The sequence below is a fragment of the Larus michahellis genome, chromosome 5 (assembly GCF_964199755.1).
Source record: "Larus michahellis chromosome 5, bLarMic1.1, whole genome shotgun sequence".
NCBI lineage: Eukaryota > Metazoa > Chordata > Aves > Charadriiformes > Laridae > Larus > Larus michahellis.
Genome location: NC_133900.1, coordinates 24097253 through 24124576, shown reverse-complemented (window position 1 = coordinate 24124576; position 27324 = coordinate 24097253). Strand labels below are relative to the sequence as shown.

Here is a 27324-nt window from a genome sequence, read left to right as displayed (position 1 = left end):
TGTTTGTGGTGGTCCTTGAGTGGTTTTTGCATTATCCAAGGCTGATTTTGTGATCCAGATCAGTTCATGGTCTTGCTGCAACTTGACAGATCCCTGAATGCAGGGTGCAAGTTGAGGACTATGAAGAAACCATGTGTACACAAAAAACGTGTTCTGAACTTGTCCGGAGGTTAGGGGCTGTTGTGATCTATTGGTACTTGACCTAAACCAGCTCCCACTTAATCCTGCCTTGATTTTGTAATTATTTAAGTTAGGGGATATCTGGTACTCTTTCCTACATAGCTAGTAATTTAAGCGTTGTCCTCGAAAAACACATCCAATGATTGTATTCTGAGCAGACTTACATAAATGTAATGGAAAAATGGAAAACTTTTTTTTTTTGGTACAGTGAAACCTACAAGACCTGTATTCTACAAAGCTCCTCCATCCTTTCTTCCCAGCACATGGGAAAGCATTGAGGCAGCTATAGCACCATGCAGTAACTTCTGAGTGAACATAACAAGTGTTTGATTTATGTTGTCCCTCCAAAATTCCACCCCAAGTTGTGAAAGTATGTTTTAATTCATAGATATATTTATGTAGGTATCTATTTTGCCCAAGAGTCTAGTTTATAGAACACCTTCATCTTGCCAAAAGCATCAGCAGCTTTCCATAGCAAACTTGATATGTTTATAAACCATGTCAGTGTTTTGTATGCTTGCATCCATCAAGTATCAAAGTTCGGTTCCTAAGGCAGCTTTTAATTAGCCAGAATTCTCTGCTTAATATTTAGGGTGCATAATAAAAATATTTAAAGATACTTTTCAACACATTACTAATACTTTGATTAAGAAACAGCTAGATCATTTGCAAAAGCTATAAAAGTGAGTGATTCAGAACAGTTATAAATTGGAAACAGTATCACAGAATGGAAGAAGCAGACTAATATGCTGAACTGAAGGTAAAACCTGGAAAAAAACTACTGTACACAAATTATACTGTTTGAGAAGTAATTTGTAATCAGTGAATCAGAGTTTTCCGGTTGTGTTAATTGTTCAGATAGCACAGAAGACATGACCCCAGTCTCTGTGAGATAGGATCACTGCTAATTAGTGTAATCCCTTAGACAAAGACAGAGTATCTTACACTAGGTGCCGGAAAGCTGAATGAGCTATTTAATTTGTGTCAATGTGGTATTTGTAGTGCAGAAGCACTTATAAGCCATGCTCGTAAAACATTCACTACATAGACAAAATATAAACAGTATAAATGTTAAAACAACAAGCAATATAGGCATTAAAAAACTTGCAAAGAAAGATAACCTGTGCCATTAAGCTCTAAAGTTTTTCCATGAGAAACTAAGTTTTTTTTTCTTCAATAAAAAACTGCAAGATGGTAACTTGCATAGGACAGGCAAACTCCACTGAGTATTCTTGCTAGCCAAAAGCCAACAAGAATATTTGCACAGGAAAAGAAGAAACGACTTCCTTCAGTGGAATCATATTCCCATTTCCATGTCTCTGTCTGCCACCTTTCTTTACTTATGCTGTAAAAGTTGCACTTTATGTGTAGTTTCTAGGAAATCTGCAGCAACTTCAACCTTCACTGCATACTGACCTGTAAATGAATTGTCCTCAGGTGAGCTGCTTCGCCATATATAGCTTTCCTGGAAAAAAAACCACCTCTGTGTGTTGGGCTTGGAAAGGATTTTACTTCTTAAATTCAACACGGAAGTCATAAAACAAACAAAAACCCAGACAAATTGATGTGAATCATCCCTTGTCTCAAGGCAAGAACAGTTTTATGTTAGTAATTCCTGATAGATAGTTGTCTTTATCTGTATTTGAAGTGCTTCAGGGCTGAAGACTTCAGTCTCTCAAGGCTGAGCTCTCCAGTTGTTTACTATTTCTTCTCCTGTTCACACTGGACCTAGAGAACAAAGGTGGTTTTTATATATTTAAAAATTATTTCTCTTGTTTTGGTAGGTTTTAAAAGAGGCAGAGTAGTGTAAATTGTCATAAGCAAGACTGTTACTGTAAGCTAAGCCAATAAGAAACGCTGAAGAGAAGGCCGGGGTGGGTGGGGTGTGGTGCTGAGGGGAGGGAGAAAGATAATGATCTTAATTAGGAACTTTGAAATTGGTCGGTTATTTCTGACAGTCAGAAGCAGTCTGACCTCCACCTGGGATTTACCTGACCATGGTTTTAGCCCCTGCTGTTTTTCTGACTCTATGATAGGGTAACTGTGATAGTAAGTGGTAGTAAAAGGCGATTTCTTCTGGTGCTAAACTGGAGTGTCTGCAGGGTTCCTGCTGGTGGGTGTAGCAGGGTCCCCTGTGAACCTGCCGCGGACACCTGAGTCAGCTCCCTACCCTGCAAAGGCCTCTCTGGCAGAGTTTCCTGGGACTTAGAAATGGTAAAATCTTAATTATGGATTTCATTTGATTATTATTTGTCTGGGATTATTCTTTTTTTCTTTTAGTCCTTGATGATGATCTTCAGAAAAGGATGGCAAGCCGCCGCACTGGAGCACATGGGTTTTTTGGAGCAAATTGCTTCAACTCCGTTTGTCCCACTGACTAGCTTGGAGAGAGAGGTTGCGGTTTTTAGTGCTCTCATCACTTGTGTTGGTTTCTCTGCCTTCCCTGTGCTGGGTCTGCACCCACCTGCCAGCGCAGGGCCCCGGCTGGGCCTAGTGTTCAGGCTGGGGCTGTTTCAGCTCAGAGGTGAACAGACGAGTTATTTGTTGCTCCATCGGCTGTGCTCCAGGGTGACATTTACTCCTTTAAGTGTCGTGACATCTATTGCCTATATTCATCTGTCAACCGTTACAGTGGGTCAGGTTTTGACAATCTGCTTTGAAAGCCAACCATAATTATCCGGCTGTATTTTTTCTGACAAGGTTGTAGTGTTGTTAGTGTTTCCACAGACTGTTTTCCCCCTAAATTAATCCTCCTGCAATGTGAAAGCATAATTCAGAATGAGAACCAGCAAAGTGCTTGATTATCATTAGCAGTTCCGGTAACTGAATGTTTTTCTGTCCATCATGAACTAGATCCTAATCCTTTCCATCATCTGTGGGATTTAAACCAATTAGAGTGTATAAATGATATCCATTTGACCCTTGGAAGTGAGGCAACTGTGTGCAGTGACCATGGATTGCCCACCTCTTCAAAATAAGAAAGGAAAACAAAGATGTAATAGAAGGTTCAGGTTTAGGGCCTTCTTTTTGCCTCTGAATCTTATCTTGAAACATGTATAGTTCAGTATTTAATGACTGACTTGATTTAACCTGCTTAATCATATATGCTACATTCTCTCACAGTGTTGCTGTTTCTGTCAAGACTCACTGGAGAGCTCTGTATATAAATGAGAGGCCATACTTGAAAATATCATCTTTTTGGGGAATAATTGCATTGTTTTGGCCTAGATGTTCCCAGGACTAGAAGTCAGTAAATTTCCTTTGCAGAAGAGATCTATAAAGTAAGACTTGGTCCTCTGTGTTCTGATGCTTTGTGTTTTATTGGTTTGTTTGTTTTTTTTTTTTCCTTGGGAAAACAGTTTTATCTAATAATAAGCTAAATTTCTTATTGAGCAGAGCTACTGGAAATAAGATTTCTCATAGCTGCCTTTTTCTTCTATAATTCAGTAATGCCCAGTCTCATGGTTGTCTATTGATCAAAATTTAATGATCATTACAAAGCCTAATTTTATCAAAACTTCCATGCATGCATCTAATAATGAGCTTAGCTTGTAGTCATGAGTCCTTAAATTCAATGCAGTCTCCAAATTTATTTATACGTCTCCTTTTTCTTTGCCTTCAGAAAATACCACAGGGTCCTTTCTGTAAGCGACATGGCAACTGCAGTGGGTTCCCCAGGAAGGCACCCTGTATTGTAGAGCTCCCACAACATCTGTCAGTCGCTGGGCCTTGTGACCTGTCCTGTTCTGTTAAATGAGCTCAGTCCCTGCTCCCGAGGCACAGTCCTAATTACTCTTTCTGGAAGTGCTTGTGTGGGAGCAGGTGCACACCGCGCCTTCAGGCCCAAGGTAACTTTCAAGAGCGTTACTCGTGAATTGGCTCACCCCCTGTAACTATCTCCCCAGCTCCTTGTACCCCCCTGTGACAAACTTGGGAAAGAAAAGCACATCTCTGGAGGAGGAGCGATGTTTCTGACAGAAGCTGGTGACATATAATTGGATAAGCTCATTCATTAGGGAGAAGCCAGGAGAGGGTGGGTAAAATAGAGGTGTTCAAGCTTCTCTAGATACCACAGTAAATCTGCTTTAGACAGGAAAGCTGCTTCGTACTAATCCAAGATCTGTCTGAAACTTTTTAAAATAGCAGGCAGAGTTTAGAGGTGGGAAGAGAGCATGTTCAGTCTTACTTTCAACGGTAAGGTAGAGGTTGGTGCTGGGAAACAGATTCAGAAAGAGGCAAAAGCTTATTAGGCAAAATATATATTATTATCAGGCAAAAGCTGAAATTATTAAATTTCAGACACTATCTCAGACATGATTAGGAAATGGTCACTCTTCTCTCTTGCCCTTACTAGAAAAAAAGAAAACCATGATGCAATATGCCTGTATCTAGCCTCTGGGGTTTTTTTTGGTATTGTGTTACAGCTTAACTTGGTATGAGCTTTCTTTCTCTCGTGGAACAAAAAAGGGAGTTTTTTCTAGTGGCTGCTCGAGCCAAGATTGCTTCATTCTTGAGGAGAGAAGTTTCTCTCAAGCAGAGAAGCACTCAGCCATTAAGTGAAATGTGTAGCAGGAGAGAAAGAGAGAAAAATCTTTAAAGAAACTGTAAACATATCCTAGTAAAATTGCCAACTCTGTCTCTCATGTCAGATTAAATGTTTTGGTGCTCATTGCCAAGCAAACAGTACACGTGGTATTCACCACCACAGAGGTGAATTTACTACTTCTTTAGAAAATTAAGCTGTGAGGTAGGTTTCAACATTTCCTAAAGGAAAAATCTCCTTTATACTCCTGTCTGCAGAATTTCTGAGAACTGAATGACAATTCTTGTTCTTCAATGGTAACAAGCTGGAGTAATGTGTTAACATAGTGGGGCATGACATAGGAAATGTCGTAGAATCATACAATAGCTTGGGTTGGAAGGGACCTTTAAAGGTCATCTAGTCCAACCTCCCCTGCAACGAGCAGGGACATCTTCAACTAGATCAGGCTGCTCAGAGCCCCGTCCAACCTGACCTTGAATGTCTCCAGGGACGGGGCATCTACCACCTCTCTGAGCAACCTGTTCCAGTGTTTCACTACAGCTGTTGTAAAGAATTTCTTCCTTATACCTAGGCTAAGTCTTCCCTCTTTTAGTTTAAAGCCATTACCCCTTATGCTATCACAAAAGGCCCTGCTAAAAAATTTGTCCCCATCTTTCTTTTAATTACTGGAAGGCCACAGTAAGTTCTCCGCAGAGCTTTCTCTTCTCCAGGCTGAAAACCCCAACTCTCTCAGCCAGTTCTCATAGGAGAGGTGCTCCATATCAAATGCAATGGAATTTATGCCAGGAAAATGTATGCTGTGTATTGACTGAATTTTGTCCAGCCAAACCTGTTTCTTTTGTAATTTCTCTGTCCTCCTCAGTCTTCATCGTTGGCATGTTACACATCAAAAATGTTGTCACATTACACACGCTAAAATCTGAATAGTCCCCCCCCCGCCTTCTCCTGGATGCCTCAAATAGGATAGCGCTTGTGGTTCTTTCCCTGTGCATACTGCAAAACTGTAAATGGCTGCAGTAACTGCAAGACAAAGACTGCATCATCTCCTGTGGTAATTGTACTTCTTCCAGAGCTTTCCTTGCTTAAGTGGTATAAAAATCCACTCTTTTATTATAAAAAATTGAAAAATCTTATTATCTTATAATAATAAAAAATATTATAGGAGAACATCTGGTTCCTTCATTCTCTTATAATTATATCTTGTATTAACATTTCATTATTGACCTCAGTATAACTGGATTTCTGCCTGTGCTATAAATTTTCCTCCTCACCTTGTGTGGATTCCTCACAGTGCAAAGGGCTCTCTTGGACTTGAGTTAATCTATTTTTGTGATAGTTCAAAGGCAAAAACAGTAGTTATGTGAGGAATGAGGATTTATAGTTAACTGATATCATTTACTTGCTCACTTTATCCTTCTTTGCTATACATCACTTGTTTAACAATTCACAGTACATGTACACGTCCGTATGTACATGTAGAAATTTATATGTATGTATGTGCATACATATCAAGTATATTATTTAATCTGGGTTGATTAACAGGCTTTACTGTAAAATACAGTGGATGCCTTTCAGGCTGCGACCTTGTAAATACTAGTGACGCTGAGAGTACTATCCACTAAATGTAGTATTTTTCAGCCAAAGATACCATCCAAGTTGAAGTGTGCAGATGTTCTTAAATATGACACTCCAGACTTGCCAGAAACAACAACAGCAACAAAAGAAACTGTACAACAGCGCTGTGTTGTACATGGCTAAGTCATTTAACAGGCATGTGTACCCAAAAATCCTCCCCATCAGTTGCCTCGTTCCTAGCTGATGACCTTCCTGCCTCTCTGAAAGCTGATTCTTGTCTACCCTTTCCTCCCTCTCTGAGTAAACCTTTTATAAGAGCCGTGAAGTAGTTCAGTCTGGCACCATCTAGGGAGGGAGAGGACTTGGCATGGGGAATAGTAGTTGATTGCGGGCTGCAGACCTTCTTAGCACTGTTTTTGAGGAACTTTTTTCTTCTAAGGGACAAAGTTGAGCTGATTTGTGAGCCTTCTTGCAGAGAGGCATGAGTAGCTGGGCTGTGTTTGTTCAGGGGCTGCACTCTGGCGGGGTTAAAATCCTGGAAACTTTTGCTGCCAAACCAACACAGCCACTTCTGTGTCGTGGTTAACGAGTTACCCAACCTCTAGCAACAGACAAAGAGGAAGAAACTATGTGAAGATCCTCTAAGTTAATTGAAACTTTTCAGAAGTACCAGAAGAAAAATCCTGGGAAGAGTTTCCCATGAAACAAGAAAAACAGATATGTAAATGCAGCACTTATCTTGACAGCTGAAGTAGAATTCAATGATCTCTGATAAATCATCAAAGTTGGAAGGGCAAGAAGAACATCTGATATAACTGCTGATACTGTGGACTTCTGAAGTAACTTTTTTAAGGGGTGGCAGGACAAACTGTGAGCAAGCAAATAGACTAGTTAAACCTTGGAGAGTTTTATTAGGATAAATGCTGAATACATTATTTTGGCAAGAAAGCAGTTAATTTCCTCATGTATCTACATGCTTTTTGAGTAAAATCCATACAGAGGTATTGAAAATCATGTAAGTGTCTTCATAGTTGCCAGTCAGCATCTTAAAGGCATGGAAATTCCTTGTATCATAAGCTTTCTCGGGGAAAACCTGGTATCTCTTAAACACAGCTTCAGAAAACGAAGTTCAAACAAGGCTGGGGAAAGTATAGCTGGGGAGGAGTAATGGGAAAGAGAAAGCAAGAGGCGCAGGGTTGCTTCACTGTTAGGGTGTTACACAGAGTGTGCAAAACAGAAATAACCATCTGTCAGTTGGTTGCCATGAAACACTTGTGTGGTGGCCATCCTGTCTCCTTTTTCATGCTTCCTCGTGAAGTTCAGCTGGGAATGGCGCTGAAGGTGTTGCAGGGGACTGTTGTGGGATAAAACATCTCTTTGCGCAAGACTGTAATGCTGTTGACTGTAATGTAAAGTAGATTTATGTCATTGCTGCTGCACTGCAGTATTTTATCCAGCACTTTGTTAACCAAGTAGTAATTTTTCTTCAGTTAAAGGCTGCATATTTGCAGATTTATAATTTTAACAAAAATGTTGTTGTTTTGCTATTTAGGTGATCTTTGGTTTGAAGCAATAGTGTACTTTAGCGAAAGCCATGTGTGTGAGAAGCTTCTTTGAAAGTGGGCTTGGTACTTGGTTAGGGAAAAGGCTAATGCTTCTTGAGCAACCCAAACTTCTCCTTCATCCTATGAGTCACCCTCAGTGCTCAGCTAGAGAAACAGAACTGCGCTGGTAAGGACAGAATTGCTGGAAACTGAAAAACAACCCGGGTTTATCACAGCAGGAGCTCTGTAAAATGCTGCTGACCTGGTGGAAGCACAGACTGCAGACAGAATGGCAAGGGGAGGAGAAGGGTCTTGGATCAGGGCCACATTTTTCTCCCACTCCCATTTTTCTATATTTCTATAGACTGTGTCTTGTTCCCTGCCAGCACCATGGTTTTTTCTTTCTTTTTTTGAAAGCAGGATATTAATCTGGTCCAATCTTTAGTCTTATGTTGAGATGTTTTTTCAAACAGTTTTGAATGATTTGTATGGTTTGATATGAAGAAATGTGAAGTTTTCTAATTATGGAACATTTACATGCACTGATACCCAAGTCAAAACATGTATTTCCTCTGGAAAACACCTTCATCCTTCATGTGCAAATTACTATCTTGTTAGCTATCTTAGACCATATAGTTGGTTTTCTCTTGTTTCCCCCTGGAATTAGAGACTCAAGGGGAAAACCAGCGCTTTAGCTTGTTGAAACTTTGCAGCTCTGTGATAGTCCATGCTCTTTAGATTATCCAAGCTGTAAGGATGGGCCACATGTTGCACCTTAAGGGCCCAGAAAGACAACTGAGCCCAACAAGGGGCCCGACAGTGATGTGGGGACTGGGGTCCCCCTGCTCGTATCAAATACCCAGCAGCCGGGGCTGTGCCACACGAGGGGCCGCGGGGTTTTTTTTTACAGTACAAATGTGTTCCCTGGCTGTTGGCCTGCTTGTGTGAAACAAACTGCTGAGAAACTTAAGCAAAGGGACACTCCGGATAGCCTTGGTACAGTTATGTAGATAACTACAAAACTTAATGAAGAGGAAGTGTGGCTGTATGGTGGGTGTGAAAGCAGACAGAATGGGAAGTGAAAGAGCTGCAATTGCTCTCTTAGGCTTTCCCCGCTAGTCTGGGGCATCCAGGTGCATGTTGCACAAACAAAGCTATTCTCTTATTGAAAAAAAAAACCCCACATAAATGTATATTTTTAAGTGTCTCACATGCACCGATGTTTCCAATAATAGTTCTGAAAATAGACATTAAAATAAGATTGCCGTTTGAGGACATGTTTTCTTTTTATTCCACAGCAATGTTCTGTATGGTGTTGCTGTGTGGATTTCCTTCATATAAACTTAACTGGCATGTGTGGCGTTAGGCTTCACATCTTAGTAGTTGAAATAGGTTTCGTCTATGAAATGAAGGTGCTAAGGTTATAAATATTATGACTGTTTTGTTCTTATGTTCTCAAAAATCTGTCGTTAAGACAGCTCACTGTAGAGGCTTTACATCAAAGAATCAGAAAGCACCGCATTGTAATGAGACTGCAGCATGTCTATCGCTAATGAGTTGACAGCAAAGTTGAATGCAGTTTTCATTTACTGTCTTGTAAATTGATTTTAGTTGACAGTGCTGTAGGCTAGGTCTCTTTAATTTTGTATTTTTGCTTAATTGAATAGCAAGACATATAATTAGTGTAAATATGTTGTATGTCTTCACTGACACAAGTTCCCAAGGCAGTGAAATGTACTCCAGCGTGAAGACTCTGATCTGCTTGTCCTGTGTGCTGGGTGGAGCTTTTTTTAGGTAAAACCAGCTCCAGCTGGAAGTTATACCGGGCAAGAAAATTATAGCAGTCTTAATGGCCTATTACATGTGACATAAAATACATGTAGTTAAGAATCTTTTTTAGATATTTTTATTCCTGGTCTGCCATAATTCTCAGAAAAATTTATTCCATATATTTGCTGTTTTTTCTCCAGCTGTTATATGAGAAGTTGAGCTATTTTGTGACAGCTTTTCCCATTCATATAATCTTTTTTGTTTATGATACTATTCTTACCTAATAAAGTATTTCACAGAAGGCTTTGGCATGTGACAACTGTTAATAGTCGCTTCTTGTAGCAGGAACGAAGGAAAATAGCTTCCAGTAGAGCTATTGGACCAAGGTACTTAATGGTTATAATGCATCTGTATATGCAGTGAGTAGGGAAAGCTGCCCACAACTGCTAATGCTTGCTGCTAATACCACCTCAGCAGAATACTGTTCTGTTTCATCTCTTTTCAGTAAAAAGTAACATAGTGTTTCATGCAGGTGCTTTTGTATGATCCGATAAAATATCTGTGGACCCTGTCTTCGGCTTCCGCTGGCACAGCGTACCTGCTGGCAGACAGCAATATACGGGCAAGTTGGTTTAGAGCTCAGTCTCCACATCAGATGGTACAAATACTGATTTTTGTGAAACATTTGTTACCACTTTCTTCAGGTGACTTTTTCCTGTTGATTTGTAAGATCTTCTTTGCAAGAAGACTATAACATTCTGCTTGTCTTGCCCTCCTAATAATTGTGAGTGTTTCTGCTTGTAATGAAGGTTACAGGCCATAGCAACAAATACTGCATATCAGAATTGATGTTTTTCCTTTACTGCTGTTTGGGTGAGGGGCCTGACAGGTATTTAGAAGCAGCATTTGGTGAAACCACTATGGAAAATGATGCTCCATGTTGGATTCAATGATCCTTATGGGGCCCCTCCAACTTGAGATAGTCTATGTTTAAGCCGTGTAAGTTATGTAAGTTGTTTACTTTGGAGATAGGGGCCCTGTTACACAGTAGTTGGAGAATATTGGTAAGTAAGTATTATCTCTAATTAACAGTGATAGAAAGCTCGTACCTGATACAATTCCTAGGATGCCGCTCTGAAATTGGCTCTGGACAGCCGTCCCATCATAATTTCACTAAGGACTGCCTGCTAACTGAGGAGGAAATAGTACTAGGAGGGGCTGTAATATCTGAAAATGAAAAAGAGCTCTGAGAGGAAAGGGGTGGCCTATCCATCCGAAGTGACAGCAGGGCAAAGAGGGAGGAGGGGGCAAAGTTGGTGGAAGTGGGATGTTTTCTCTGTACTGATTCCCTGGGATGCTACAGCAAAAGGGCACAGAGCAGGGACTGGGTATGCACACCACAAATTGAGGTTATTCTTCTGTACGTGTATCCTTTGGCTTTAGCCAGGAAGCCTGGCTGGTAAGTTCATCTGCCTCACACATGCAACTTCATAGCTTTTCACCAACAGGGTCAAACTAGCCCTTTCTTTTAGTCCCCATTTTTCCGTGCAGCACAGTGGAATTAGTACAAAAATCTTCATAGTAACAAAACCCCAAGAGATGCAAAACCCTAAAACCACTATTGAATGCCTCAGTTAATTAAGGGGATCTATGATGTTGGCTTTTGGGATAATCCCTCCTCAGTCTCACTTTGGAGGTCAGCTGCCCTAGTGCAACGCCACATATTTATGTATAGCCCAGTCAAAAAAGAAGTGTCAGTCTATCAGAAGCATGGTAGCAGTTTTAATCCCATGTTTGTTGTTGTTTTTTTTCTTTAGGGTACCATCTTTCTGCCCGGTAACAGAGTAATTGAGCATTCCGGCAATGAAGAAAGTCCAGGAAAGTTCCTTTTTGAAGTTGTTCCAGGTAGGATATTCTACTCCATGTGAAAAGTCTTTGCAGTTTTGTTCTCAGTGACAAACGGCCACATCTGTTCTGCCAGAACAGAAGCTGAAGATGATCAATGATTCAATTTAAGGAAGAAAAATGGTTAATTTGTTAATACCTTCATTCCTAATTTTTTCATTCATCTCCAGGCAACGTAGGAAAAGGATGTGTCAATGTAAAGCGTGATTGTTCACAGCAAGGTGCTGGGCCACTGAGTGGCATAGTGACAGTACAAGTGTATTTGGTACTTATTTTAGATTATATTGGATGTTATGAAGTAGTTGTTGCATTTAGTGAGACCGCTTATTGCCGAGACTATAGGCCTGACACTGGATGCACGAACAGCCAGTCTGCTGTAGGTCTGGCCACTTTCAAAAGAACAAAGGAATCCATCACTTAGCATCAAAAGCTTATCAGTATAGCACATGGGCTTGATGACATCAGTGCCATCACTTAAGAATACTTCCTGGTCACTGTGCGTGGATAAGCAGATTGTGACAACAGCAAGCATCACTGATTTAGAACCCTAAACTTGTTTTTACTTGTGTTTTTTTTGATTGTCTATTTTACTGGGGGTGGAGTTGTTTCAAGAACATTACCCTGTCAACTGAGTGGTCTCCTGACTGCAAGTATTTCTGAAGTGATTTGCTAGCCTTCTCTTTGCTACCTTGAACTTCCGGAGGGCAGAGTTTGGCCTGTTTAGGGGCCTCGTTGACAGAGTCCCTTGTGAGACAGTCCTGAAGAGCAAAGGAGTTCTGGAAGGCTGGACATTATTCAAGAAGGAAATCTTAAAGGTGCAGGAGCAGGCTGTCCCCATGTGCCGAAAAATGAGCCGGCGGGGAAGACCGACTAGAACTTAATCTGGCTACTGCCATAACAGAGAATAAAAAATGCTCCTATAAACACATTAGCAACAAAAGGAGGGCTAAGGAGAATCTCCATCCTTTATTGGATGCGGGGGGAAACATAGTGACAAAGGATGAGGAAAAGGCTGAGGTACTTTAATAGTAAGTCTCAGTCTTTAATAGCAAGACCAATTGTTCTTGAGGTATCCAGCCCCCTGCACTGGAAGACAGGGACGGAGAGCAGAATGAAGCCCCAATAATCCAAGAGGAAATGGTTAGCGACCTGCTATACCACTTAGATGAACACAAGTCTATGCAACCAGATGGGATCCACCCAAGGGTACTCAGGGAGCTGGTGAAAATGGTCACCAAGCCACTTTCAACCATTTATCAGCAATCTCAGCTAACAGAAAGGTCCCAGTTGACTGGGAGGTTAACAAATGTGACACCCATCTACAAGAAAGGCCAGGAGGAGGATCCAGGGAACTACAGGCCTGACCTTGGTGCTGGGGAAGGTTATGGAGCAGATCATCTTGAGTGCCATCACATGGCACATACAGGACAAACAGGTAAAAGGGCGCAGTTAGCAGGGGTCTATGAAGGGCAAGTTCTGCTTGACTAACGTGATCTCCTTCAATGACAAGGTGACCCGCTTAGTGGATGAGAGAAAGGCTGTGGATGTTGTCTACCAGGACCTTAGTAAAGCCTTTGACACCGTTTCCCACTCATGGTTCGTGGCTTGCACAAGTGTACTCTTTGCTGGGTAAAAAACTGGCTGGATGGCCAGGTCCAAAGAGTTGTAAATACAGATTCAATAAGGCTAAACGCTGAGTCGTGCACTTGGGTCACAACAACCCCATGTGGCGCTACAGGCTTGGGGCGGAGTGGCTGGAGAGCTGCCTGGCAGAAAAGGACCTGGAGGTGTGGGTCGACGGCCAGCTGAATATGAGCCAGCAGTGTGCCCAGGTGGCTAAGAAGGCCAACAGCATCCTGGCTTCTATCAGAAATAGTCTAGCCAGCAGGACTAGGGAAGTGGTTGTGCCCCTGTACTCAGCCCTGGTGAGGCTGCACCTTGAGTACTGTGTCCAGTTTTGGGCCCCTCACTACAAGAAAGACATTGAGGTGCTGGAGCCTGTCTGAAGAAGAGCAATGAAGCTGGTGAAGGGTCTAGAGAACAAGTCTGATGAGGAGCAGCTGAGGCAAGTAGGGTTGTTTAGCCTGGAGAAAAGGAGGCCGAAGGGAGACCTTATCACTCTCTACAACTACCTGAAAGGAGGTTGTAATGAGCTGGGGGTCAGTCTTTTCTTCCATGTAAGGAAAAATTTCTTCACCAAAAGGGCTATTAAGCATTGGAACAGGCTGCCCAAGCAAGTGGTTGAATCACCATCCCTGGAGGTATTTAAAAGACATGTAGATGTGGCGCTTAGGGACATGGTTTAGTGGTGGACTTGGCCGTGCTGGGTTTACAGTTGGAGTTGATGATGTTAAGGGTCTTTTCCAACCTAAATAATTCTATGTTTCAACATGCAGTTAGCCCACTGTTTTTATTCAGTATATTCTGTTAATCCCCATTTTACTTTTTAATTTACCTTGCCATTATGGCGGTTCAAAAGGGTAAATAGAGGATAATGTTTATTGAAACTCACCTCCTTGTTCTTGCTCTTAAACCATCTTGGTGTCAAGGCACACATGTAGTTCTTTTGACTGATGCATGGAGGTATAGATATGTTGTACAAATATAAGGAGACCTAAAAGAGGCCGGTCACTCACTGGAATTTGCAGATGCAGCTCAGCACAGTGCAGCTTTATTTTTCCTTTTATATGCGGCAAAGAATTTGATTATGGAAGCTACGTGCAGTAAGGGGTTAGTGTGCTAAGAAAGCAAGCATGGTATCTGTGAGGTTTGCTTAACACTCACCCCAGCTTGAATCAATCACATTTTAAAAAGTTTCTCACTGTGGTGTGCATCTTTTTCATGTGTTCAAAATATTGAAAGAAACATATTATTAACATTGCAAGCCTGGGGTTGACTAAAATCTTGTTTCCATTGAAAATGAAGAGAGTTTTTTCAATTGAAAAAGTGCCCTTTTTAATTTTTTTTTTTATTTCCCCCCAGAGCACACAGAATGCTTTCTGCCCTAAAATTTCCAGGTGAAATGGGACTTCCAATCAGTCATTTCGTAAATTAAGTCTGTATTTCTTCTGGATGTTGTAGATGGGAAAGAGAGAAGCTGAACTTCCATAGTTATAGCTGTTGCTTTTGTTGCAGTAGGGTCTGTGCCCTACAGCAGTGAGCGCGGAGGGGATAAGATGAGCAGACAGAAATGGACTGGCACTGATTTTGGCGATGATGCTCTCTTTCCTTCTGATAGATGTGACCATGGGAGAAGCAGCTTTAGTTACTGCCACAAGTTAAACTAGAAGGTGCTGCTGAGGAAGAGCACAAAACTGGGGTGTTTCCATCTCAAAATGGCTGTCATGCCACATCACGTGTGAAGACATCAATATAAAGGATTTTGCTGAAGCTTGTGCTCCATATGTCCCAATTCATATTACACCATAATCTGTCTGATAATGCTCGCCCTGAGTGTTCTTATTATGCCTCTGGTCTGTGTGAATTTGGCATCTAGTGTGGAATTTTTAACTGTAGGCCCGACATGTGTGTACGGTACAGGCACGAAAACCTTCTTGTGCAACCGTGCAGGCAGCTGTATGGCACCAGAGGGTCAGTGCTTGCATGGGATCCGCCACAGCTGAGCTGCAGAGAACTCCCTCGGGTACAGCTAGTAATTTTTCCCAACAGGAGGAAATCTGGCTGACAGCAGGGTAGTAGGGAATGGTAATGGAATAAGGCTTGAAGAGTCAAACATTTACGTTTTGAAGGCAGGCCCTTCTGTCCATGTTCAGGCACCTTCCTCAGAGATCACTCATTTTCTGCATACGATCCCAAACACCACTGATGCCTGTGGGATGTGTACAGCACATTTGGTACACACACAGACCGTACTTTGCTGCTCTTTGAATGCTTTTGCAACAGTACCTGGCTGTTGCCGAAATTGTAGGAAGACTCCAGAAACACAATGTTTCGCCCTGGTTTTAAGTTACCAGTACACTGTTAAGTCTTAGCCACCATCTTTGTTGCTTCTGTTACCATAATTTGACTGTTTATTGCTCGTTTTCAAAGTGTCAGCATCTCTCACTCGACTTTCTTCCAGCCTGAGCCTTTATGTGCCAAGCCTCAGCCCAGGGTCTTCCTTCATGCCCAAGTTAAAAAGCTTGGGCAGCACAGCTGACGATGGCAGTGCCAGCTGCTGAACTGATGGGCAATGCTGATGGGAGAGCACGATTGCTGTTGTGATTCCCCCAAATATTTGTTATGCCATCTTTCTATGCAGTCAAGTTAAAAAGTAATTTGCAATTAGTTTTTGGGCTGCCTTCAATATTTATCTGGAGTCTCCCTGAGAATCAGGTATGGGTTTGTTTTTTTTTTTTCTGTTTGCTTGCTCTTAATTCTGAGTATGGGGTTTTGAATGTTTTTAGGGTAGCACCAGTATCTTTATTTTTCCCCCCTTGGTAACAAGCATGCAGCTATAGTGACTTCATGCTGGAGTAATTTTCCTGGTGAGATATTATGCTAAGGATTCGTGACCAAAAAAAAAGCTTTTGGGAAATCAGATAGGACATTTCATGCCACAGCACTTGTCTTTGGGGGATGAAATTTAAATTGAGACTCAGGCTGATTGTGCAGGCACCACGGTGCATGTAGAAGTGTTGTCAGCTGTACGTTAAGCAAAGATGAAGTGAGCTTTGCCACTGTCGTCGTGTCACTGTTGCTTCTCAAGGCAAGTATTGTCAGCCTTTTGTAATGGAGCTGTTTGTCATCTGTATCCTCTTAGTGACTCAATATAAAAGTCAGTTTTGCAGGCTGACAGCAACAAAACTGAGCTCATTGAGTGTAATAGAGAAAAGTATATTGTAGCCAAGGTTCTGTTTAGCCTTTGTTAGCTTTCATATGAGAAAAAAGCTACATAGCAACAGGATCTATTTGCAGAGGTTTTTTTTTATTTTGTCAGCTTAAATGAATGTTGTGTTAAATGTATGGCGCTGAAGCTCATGCTGCTCTTGGATTCTGTTTTCCCTGTATTAAAAGTTGAAGTAATTTTAGTTATAATCCCAAAGGCAATAGTGACAAGTCCTCTTTTTGTCTATCATGTCTGTGGGCGGCCTGAAAACTTGTGTGTGTGTTTGTTTATTGGTAATGCATGCAAATTATTTTAAGAATGTATGTGGGAGTAGGTTTATACTATGAAACTAATTCTCTGTGCGCAGCCATCTCTGAAGATGAATGAAAGAAATGTGTGTGGAGACAAGTATCTTGCAGTTTTGATGCTGTAATTAAAATACAGATGCCTTTAATTTGCATTTTGAAAACATTCTGTTCATTCCTTAAGTCATGACATGGTTTAATACTTAAAATTATTCCTTTTTTTTCTTTTGCTGTGCTGATGAAGTTAATTCACAGGAGTGAAACTGTCTCCTGTACAGCACAAGGCCCACGCCACACTTCTGTGCAGTTTTCTGTACTGGAGTCAGTGTGACAAGGAGGTGATTAGTGATGTTTGTGGTTAATAAGAGCTTCTATCGCACTTGGGAATATTTCATACTCAACAGAAACCAGAAGACGGTTTAAATAAAGACTTTTTTAATGGGAAATATGTACATATAGCAAAGTTGTGTGATTAGGTTTGTTCAAGTGATTGTGTTTTCTTTACCGATTGTTACTAGTTTTATTTAGAAGATAAAATCTCACTCTGTGTATTTGTTCCTGTCTAAAGGAAACCTGAGGTGTTTATCTTGGTATGCAGGTGCAATGGGGAAAGGCACTTGTGTTCACACAGAACTGAATCGGGTGACCTAGCTGTGTTTCAGTGAACTAGGTGTCACCCGTAGGTACAGAGGTGCAGAACAGAGGCACACGAAAACACCGTAGTTTGAATGTGTGGTGATTTGCAGATGGGGGACTTGATTCCTGCTTGAGTTGAGTGGCTGCACCCCGTCTGCATCAGGAGGAGCTGAGCACAGAGATGTGGGAAGCTCAGACTCATCCAGTGTTTTTCACAGAGGGCTCGAGTGTCTTTTTTGGAGTCTCCTGGACTTTCCAAGGGTTGCTGCCTGAAGGCATTTTGAGTGAGGGCAGCATGACAAGTGTTGCCATAGGAGCCTGTGGCTTTTCCAGGCATGTCCAGATGCTTGTAGGAGCTCCCAGCACTTGAATCCTTGTCTCCTGGTGCACTCGGGAAGCACCACCGGTTCAAAATAATCTGGCACTATGTAGGTAATTGCCTAGAAGAGATGATGGTTATTGAATGGGCAAAGGAATGTGCTTCATCGTTGACTAGGCTTTGATCCTGGAAACCAAACTGCTCATACTGCTACCTCCCCAGCTGCTGTTCTTTGAGATCTTTATGCTGTGGCTGATGTCCTGCTCTGTGAGAGTGAGAAATCATTTTACAGCTTGGCCTCAGGGGTAGGAAGCCAGACCAGCACTCCAATGGTATTTCACCATTTCAATGTTAGTGAATCATGTATTTCTTTGTCCCTGACCTGTATTGCATGCAGATTTCCTGAGTAAACAGCACTGAAGACAAGCTTACTTACATGACCATGTTTGCCAGCACGTGATCTGTTTGCATGCTCTGTTCTAAGGCATGAGTTCCCCTAGGGACACAAATATCCTAAAGTTTTCTCTGATGAGTTGTTCAGTTGCATGAGTGTTAGTATTTAATTAGCACTGTTTAAACTAAAACATATATTTCCAAATGTTGATCTTCGGTATTCCTTGTGGAATCTATTCACGGAATCACAGAATGGTAGGGGTTGGAAGGGACCTTTGGAGATCATCTAGTCCAACCCCCCTGCCAAAGAGCCTAGAGCAGGCTGGAGAGGAATGCATCCAGGCAGGTTTTGGATATCACCAGAGGAGAAGACTTCACAACCTCTCTGGGCAGCCTGTTCCAGTGCTCTGTCACCCTCACCTTGCTTGTAAACTCTGTATGTGTGTGCTGTATTTTTCACCACTGGCAAAGTCTCATAGTCCAGCACATGCATCTGTGTCAATGAATTTGTACTTTGGTAGTACTGAGTTACCAAAGTCTGTTCATCCCTCTAAAAGCATACTCAGTGCAGCCCCGAGTTATGTGTCTGCAGCATAAGGCACTGTTTCATCCTTAGGGGTTATCGAGACTGTTAGGAAATAACTGCAATATTTCAGGGAACTTACTTGTAGTCTCTGCTGCTCCTTTTTTCTGCACTTGCGTGTCTGCTTATTTCTTCTGTGTATGGCTCCTGGGCTATCTCCTTTCCCGTCAGGGAACACAAGATCTTCCTTGAGTCCTGGATGGTGGAGACTGCAGAAGCCAGGAATTGCCTTCAGCACTGTACGCTTTTGTTTGTTTAAGGTCAGTTTGTCGGACCTGAAAGCTGTAGTTAAAATAACAAGCCCAAACATATTGCTGAGGAAAATCACACCATTTTTATTCTTGTTTAGATGAGCTCTGTAGGAACATCTTTTCAGAGAGCAGTTTTTCAGTGACACTATGCAACAGAAGTGTTGGTTCCTTTTGTGGTACTAGCTGAAAACAAGCCAAACGGATTGCTGCAATGGCACAATTTACTTCTGGTTCTTCAAGTAGAAGGACAAGATATAAATAAAAATATTACATGTACTTAAAATACTTAAGCTACCTTCCCAAATACTTCAGCTGGAAAGGATGTGAAACAAAAGCAGTTTCATTGGACCGCCATGTACAGTCCTGTCTTAGCACTTAGTTTTGATGCTCTGGCAATCTTTACTTCTATGATACTGTTCAAAGATTTAGCTGCTTTTGCCTCACAGCTTTTCTTGTAAGAATTATTTTCAGGTAATTTACAAGTCTGTAGTAGATTTTACAAATTGATGTTAGGAAAGTGCTCCCAAATGCTGTTGTGGAGAGTGCCCTACGATGTATTTTTACATTATTTTGGAGGACTTGAGTTGTTGCTGTTCACAGCATGTTTGAGTCTCATTTTTCTAGCATGAAATTCTCACTCTGCTTTCTCAGAACAGTGAGCAGTATTTCAGCAGGTTTCTAGGCTGACTTTATGGACTTGTGAAGTCTTTGACTACAGAGCATTTCCCCAAATCCTGTGGCTTTATTAGAGAATCTCTGCAAGGGAGTGAAATATTAATTCTCAGAACTTCGAAATTGTTAGAATTATTTCCTCATTAGTCAGAAAAAAAAGAGGTGTCCACAGGCATTTTTCTTTATTTCTTTATGTCTTTAATTGCATACCATATGGCAAATGAAGTTTCCTGCAGATTAACTGTTCCGGTAGGGAGCATGAGGTGGGTTTGAGGGATTTCTTTTAAGCTTCCTTTACATAAAAGGTTGGATAATAAACTATTTTGTTTCTAGTGCTGCAGTAGGCTTTCACTCCTCAAAGCTTAATGAATTTTTTAGTTCCAAAGGATGATGTTATTTCATTTCCGCAGGATAGCTATCTTATATTTAAGACAGCTTAGATTTGCTTAGGTCTGTGCACCTATGGCGGAGAGTCAGGAGGGATCTGTTTTGCATATGTGTATGTCACAGTGATTTCACTGTCGTAAACAGGCCCTTTAGCCTCCACAAGTGTGTTGTGAGGTTTGAGAAGATAAGTGGCTGCCAGCGTGTTGTTATTTAAAAACTCTCCAGTTCCCGGTGATACGCAGTGTTTAGCAGATTAAGTCCTTCAAGACTTTTGCCATGAGTTCTCAAACATCTGAAATGGGAAGGCCACAGTAGGTGATAATTCTTGATACCTACTGATTGGCAGTGCTTTCAATTAAGGGTCCATGAAGGCATGGAAAATGTGGATTTGATAAGTTCACTTGCATTTTTTGCCTAAGGGACACAAGTAAGACAAAAAAGGAATTACAGATAAATCTTTTATGGATAAACAAGCCATTTTCTTTGTAGTGCCTCCCATGTACCTTAACAGATTGGACACCAGATACTTATTGTAGCTTCTATTTCAATATTCTTCTCTTCTGATAAGAATACTTTGCAGTCCTAGTAGTCATATACAGCCGGACTTCTGTGGGATGGGAAAGCGAGGCATCAAACAGGGCAGGTGATTATTAGCTGACATGTTTGACTGTGACTGGTATAATTCAACGTGATGTCTCGGGATGGAAATGTTTTAGAAGGTTTTGAACCCTGTTGTTTTGAAGTAGAACTGTTTGTTTTCTGTAAGGATGTAGCCTTGTGAGAAATAAGGGGCAAGAGTTCCCTGCCTTATCTTCTCAGAAGTAATTGCCATGTCCAAGGTGAGGATACACCCACACATACAGCAAGCAGCTTTCCTTGAAGGCTTAGCAGAGTGTTAGGAACACAGTGCACTAAGCAAATTCCCTTCTTTTGACTTAAGAAGAAAATTGTGTATTAAGAGGTTTCCCACTGTGCTGCAAAATATGCCTTTCCATAGTACTGGTGCACACACACCCAAGCACTGAGGTACTCTCTCTGCTATCATGCAGGTGCTCTGTATTCCCTTCGCCATCAGCATGGCTTGCACAAAATTGATTCCCTTTTCTCCATGATATAAAACCCCAAAATGAAGTGTTAAACCAGTCAGCTGCTTTGACTTGTTCCCTGTGCTGACTTCCTTCTCCTCCTGGTGTGACCTCAGTGGATTTAATTGGTGCTGCCACAAAGATGAATGCCTCCCCCTGCACACGCTGACAGCCAGCAGTGCCTCTTCATTAGTTGTCAGCAGCACAGGACCTCAAGGGCATTGTTGATACCGCCGACTGAACTAATTGTACCTCTGATATCTTCTGGAGGGAGCAGGCAGGCTGTTTAATCAAATGGGCACCAGCCTTACTGCGCATAGATATCTCTGTGTAATGGCATATTGCACTAAAGCAGCTTCGGGTGCGGCTCATTTCCTATTGAAGATACCCTGAACATATTGCCATCCTTATTTACAGAGTGATTTCTCAAAAATGTATTTGGTAGAGAGCCACCTCTCTGCATGTGGACACATGGCCATGCTCTGTCTCACTCTTGCCCTTCAAAGGAGGCTGTAACAACTGTAAACTGCCTTCTTTTAAGTGACCCTTGGAAATGCATGGAGGCAGCGAGCCAGAGAAATGAAGCCGGCTGAAGCTTTGCTGCTTGTTTCTCGCAAGGTTAATGGTGAGAGCTCAGTGGGAATGAACCCTTTTCCATCTCGAACAGCAGCTCTCATGATGCGCAAATATTTGACATGCTGGTAATAGGTTTGCCTCTGTCACAGTTTTTAGAAAACCAAAACCCAAAACTTCCCCAGTCCTACATCCCTGTGAAATGAGACGGCGAGTAATGCCACCAAGGTGTTGTGCTGGCACCATAAAATCTGCTAATTTCAAGCACAGTTCCATATAGGTCAATGCATGTGATATGCCTTTTAGCCATGTTTTTCGTGCCTTTGTTGTCATGGCTACTGAACAACACTGGGGAAAGGCACCAAGTTCAAGATACCTGCTTTTTGTTCCAGCTCCAACAGTGACTCCTTCTACAACACTGGACCAAGTACTACCTCTCTGTGCCCTCCTGTCCGCATGTGTTTAATTGAGATGATACCTGCATGCTTGTGAGAGGAACAAGCCTTGCAAATTAATGATGTTAAGGAAATGTAAATCTGAACTAGTGACAGCCAGCAAGAAATTTTTATAACCTTTATATTGTGGGCTTGGAGGAGAGAGGCAAGACCAGGACTGGGACACATACTTGCGGAATGATATGAGTAGTTTTTCCTCCTCTCCTTCATATGGAAGATCCCCTCATGATATCACATCTGTTTAAAGATCAAGATTGGTGTGACTCAGTCTTGGGCTACTAAAGAATTACTAGAAAATGTCCTGTTTATCCTGCAAGGGGAGATGGGGCACCTTTTCCCATTCAGAAGATGCGGTCCATTTTCAGGCAGAACTCCAGCACTTGTATCTGGCATAGAATAGCCTGCAATAGCTGATTTAAACATAATTTATTTAATTATAGAAATATTCATTCATAGATACCTTTTTTTCAGCATAAAATTAATCCAATAGAAATCATAGCAGTTTAGGCCATCTGCTCTAAAGGAATTAAACCTAGATACAAGAACCACTTAAAAGAAAAGATTATAAAAGAGACCTTTCTAAATGTCTTCTCTGAGGTATGCAGCATGTGCAGAATAGACAAATTATCCACACTCATACAGCTTGGATGTGTAACTTTGAAGTTAGTGAAACATGAGCCATCACCGATTTTCCTATATAAACCCTGCTATCTCGAATCCCTTCTATCTTTGTGAATGAGTACAAATTATAAGTTAAAAGTGTGCATATTTATATTAGAAGTAGTAATATTGCCTGCTTTCTGAATGCTGTTTCCTAGTTATGGTCTATTTTGAAGATAGGTGACAGATGAAGCACTTCTGAAAACTCCTGGACACTTGTAGCTTTCATTTTCTTTCCTGTAGAGTAATTCCACTTACTTTTCAATCATCTGTTCTCAGTGGCATTAGTTCAATGTGGCAGAAGACTGCACAGACTCTATAAAAATTTTGAATGAGTTCCGTTTCTTTGCCTGCCTTTGCCATTACTCAAGCGTGGTATATAAAGCTGAAGTTAAAAAAGTTATTTTTTTACTTGTCTTTTAATTTAGAAGCAGACTGCTTTTATTGGCCTTGCTTGACACGTGGTGCACATCATGTCTGATGTGTGTTTGCTCTGTAAGATAAGTTAGCAACATCGTTCATTTGGGCAATCTTCTCTGCGTGATGTACGTGTGTCACTCTGGAGGTCATCCGTTACATACAAGAGTTTGGAATATAACAGCAATGGCATCTTTAAAAACAGCAATGATTAGGTGTTTTTTCTTTTTTCCCTCTGCCTCAGCACTGCAGCTGGTACTGGTGCTTGACAATCAATATCGATGTTGGCAAATGGCTTAGATAGTGCCAGACAGGCAGAGATAGCTTCCACAAAGCCAGGTGGTCCATGGGAAGTGAGCAAGGTAACTGGAATGAGAGCTTATTGCTCTGACAATTTTTGATAGTGATTTGGGGACCAAATTGAGGAGAGGGGAGCAATATTGGCTTTTTCCATTGTTCCGTTAAGGTGTGAGGAATTTCCTCATCTCTGATAGTGCAGACTCTGTGGGGATGAAGATAAATCACACCCCAACTGTAATGGCTTGAATCAGCTGTGAAGCTACAGTAAGTCTTCAGCAATGTCTGTGTTACGTCCATTAACTATATGCCACGAACCCACCATTTTGTTTGCTAATAAAAAAATCATGTGTGTTGATACTTTTGGCATTTTTTTGTTGTATAAATACAAACTTTGTCTCAAAGGAAACAAAATGCCTTTTTTCTTTCTAACTACAATAGCAGTCTGAGTGGCAACTTTGACGTCTCTTAGCTTAATTTTTTTAGCTTCATATATGTCCCTCTAGTGGCGACGTCAAAAAGTCCAGTGAAGTAGTAGATGTACTTCTGCGTTGGATACCCTGTTCAGGGCTTCAGTTTTTGGCTTGTTTCATGTCAGCAGTATCCTTGGCATATCATGAAGCACAGCTTGAAACTTATATTCCCAAACAGATTCTGGGAAGTGGGTAGACATTACTGGGAAAAATCAGAGGCAGTGGTAACTCAAGCTTTTTGAGAAAAGATTTTCCTAAATGTCCATATTGCTGATATTTTTTTTTTTTAATTATGATAGTGATTACTTTGCTGTCTACCTCTGCTCACAGAATTGAGGATCCATCAGCTTTAGTCAACATGCAAAGTTGTATGATAAGATGATAATGTTTTTACTACAATTGCCTGTGTGCACTTTCTATATTTCAGTTGATAAAAGATCATCTGTACTTGATTACACTAAGTAATGAGAATAGCATTGTAGGAAGAGGTGAGACAGAAATGTTATGGAGGGATGCTCCAAAGTACAGGCATTTAAGGTACCGTTTTCTGCTGGGGTGTTCTGTAGTACAGATGCCTTCTGGTCTTCTGCAATAATAATAATAATAATAATGAAATTCCCATGCTTGTTGTCATTTTTAGCAAGAACCTCTGCAGATGTGAAAAGTAAATCAATTGAAGTGCATATACCTCTGTCAAGTAGCTGGTGGCATCCCACTTAGAATGGCAGGAAAGAGAGAGAATAGGTGATTTGCCTGAAGCTGTCTGAAAAGCCGGTGGCTGAGTCTGAAGACAGATCTCACCTCCTTGGTGCACCAAAGAGCTTGTGCCCCCGATGTGGGAGACAAAATTACACAGGCAGTGGGCACACCCTCAAAATATGGCAATTTCTAGTGCCTATGTCATCTGAATAGAAACTGGATTATTTTCCTAAAGTTTACCGATTTTAAGGCATATATGCTTCATGTTTTCTCATGTGCTTGGGTGTTGCCACCTGACCTAATCCTCCACCCTGTGGCTGTGGCAGCGAGAGGCTCACAAGTCCTTTGTAGACTCTTTCATCTTCCCCCTTTTCCATTACTGGTCCGAGGGGACCATTGATCTTTATTTGAAATAAAGTGTCATCTTTCTTCTTTTTCAGCCTTGTATTAAGGAGTGGGACAAAAATTTTTAAGCCCATGGTGAGTGCAAGGATCTCGCTTGTCTTTGTTTCTTCAGCACAGGTGTCAAATTTAAGGCTGAAAAGCAGCATTTCTACTTCATATTTGCCAGTTTCACAGTTATATCATGTACTAGTACCTGTTGCTGATCTGTTATTCAGCGTGGTAAAAGCCGGGTTAGCCTGACTGCTTCCCTTTGGCAGGAAGGGAAAACCTTTCTGTGGGATGTGAATGTCTTTGCCCAGGGTGACATTGTCTCATCTGTCCTCATGGAGTCATAGCTTGTACTGCTATCTCTGGAGATGAAAATCTCTGCTAATTAAATTCTATGTCTTTTGTAAAGCTAACGGGCATAACTGGTTGTGAAATCTTGATCTTCTGTGCTGAATTTCAGATCCCCATTGTATTCATAATTTCAGTGAGTGGTTAGCTTTTATTTTCTGGAAGAAATAACAAGGAGAACGCATGATTGATGTATGTTTGTGAAGAGATAGCTTCAAACTACAAGTGCAAGGTTGACTGGCGGGTCTTAATGAAGCTGGTCTACAATTTAGGTGATGATTAATGAAGGAATAATGTCAAGGAGCAGTGCTTGATGGTATTACGTTGACTGCTGCTGCAGACCAAACAGGCTCTTCTGTGGGAGGAGGACTGCTGCTCTGGGTTGAAACCAGCCGTACCCGGCAGCCAGTGTTCCCGCTCCCTGGTGTGTGTTACAGGCGATGCATGTCCGGGGGCAGCCTGCCCTTTCATCCCGGCACTGGCTGTCAGCAGCCAAGGCCAGCAGGAGGATCCGCTCTGCAAAGGGCTTCTTTCAGGGCAATTACAGAAAATGTGACAGCCTCCTCATCCAGTCTGCTGCATGCCAACATGAAGGAGGGAGAAGGAAAACACCCAGGGAAGAGTGATCTTTGCGACCTGCCAACTGCAGCGCCCCAGCTACAGGGTCTGGGAGGGAGATGCCATCTGCTACCATTTGGCATGACTCAGCTGTGACAGCACAGAGGGCATTATTGTCCTCGACCTTGGCGGAACGAGGTGGCAGCATGCCCACTGGGCTGCTGTCTTCGGTAAGAGATAAGAGCGGGAGGGACGTGGTGGTAAAATGGCAACTGCGTATGTCACGTCCCACTCTCAGGAAAGAGGGGCGGTAAGTGACTTCGGATTTGTAAACAGCGCAGACTAAGGTGAGATAAATCTCAAGGTCCGTATACAAACATGTATTAGTTTCCCAAAATGATTAGTATAGGTCTTAACAAGTCCACAGTAATTGGTTAGGTATATAACAAATTACGGCAAATGGTGAGGTATGCATCGTGCTACTTAACAACAGGGCTACAACTTATGGCAAGTGGTACTTAAGGTTGTTACTTAACAACTTTAAGAGAAAAGAGAAACAGAGGGACAGAGATAAAGAGATCACCGGTCCTGGTTCCAGTGTCTTTTTTTGGGAATCTTCACAGGCATAATCTTCTTCTTTCTTGGAAAAAGTCTTCCCAGGTACGGTCGTCTTTTTTGGGAAAAATCTCCCCAGGCACAATCTTCTTCTTTGTTCTCTAGGGGCACTTATTTTCTCCTTTTATGTTTGCTGAATAAGCACAGTCCACCCCCCTTGGCAAGGACAACCTCATCTCAGATTTCTCCCTTCTCTCGGGTGAGGTGTAGCATGATTTGGGTGGAGAGATGAGTGCCATAGTCATATATGTTTAGCATGATCACTGTAATCTTCATTAGCATATGCAGGGGTGTGCACTTTCATATGCATTTCGTGGATAATGAAGCAAAGGTCACTTATCAGACACAATGGCCTTGAGAACAGAGAACTAGCAAGCTCGCCACATGAGTGGCAGAACTATCCTGTCTTCACAAGACAGTCCTCCCACTGCTTTTCCGGTGCCTGAAGTGTTAGCCTTATCAGTTCTTTGAACACCAGGCCTGTGTTATTTATCTCCTTGTGAGTGTCTGAGGCACTCCGTTGAAGGCTTGGAGGGTCTTCTGCCCCTCATCAGGCCGTCTCTTACAGCGTCTCTGCCTGGCGTGCTGCAGTGGTGAGAGTGCTGGGGGAGAGGGACAGGGGTCCCTTGGACACTGTGTGCGCCTCTGCTCCTGCCACAAAACCACACGCTTCAGCAGGAGCGAGTGGGTCCTGCTTGCCCGTGGGGCCAGCAAGGGGCTCCCAAACTGTGGTGGAATAAAGTGCCTGTCAAGGACAATAACACCATTAAAGCTCTTAGTAATGTTAGAGGGGTAATAACAGGAGGTTTACACAGGCTGGTGAGAGAATGAGCTGGCTCAGTGGAGACCTTGCTGAACTT

At 41.9% G+C, this 27324-nt stretch overlaps 1 protein-coding gene across 4 annotated transcripts in view; it reads left to right on the top strand.

Annotated features, from left to right (window-relative positions):
- Positions 1-27324, top strand: part of ARHGAP24 (Rho GTPase activating protein 24) — a 224789-nt gene that overhangs the window by 70490 nt on the left and 126975 nt on the right. For all 4 annotated transcript variants that reach the window (XM_074589169.1, XM_074589165.1, XM_074589166.1 and 1 more), the window contains exon 3: positions 11430-11517. In XM_074589169.1, coding sequence (XP_074445270.1) covers positions 11430-11517 — 88 coding nt within the window. The remainder of the gene's footprint in view (positions 1-11429; positions 11518-27324) is intronic.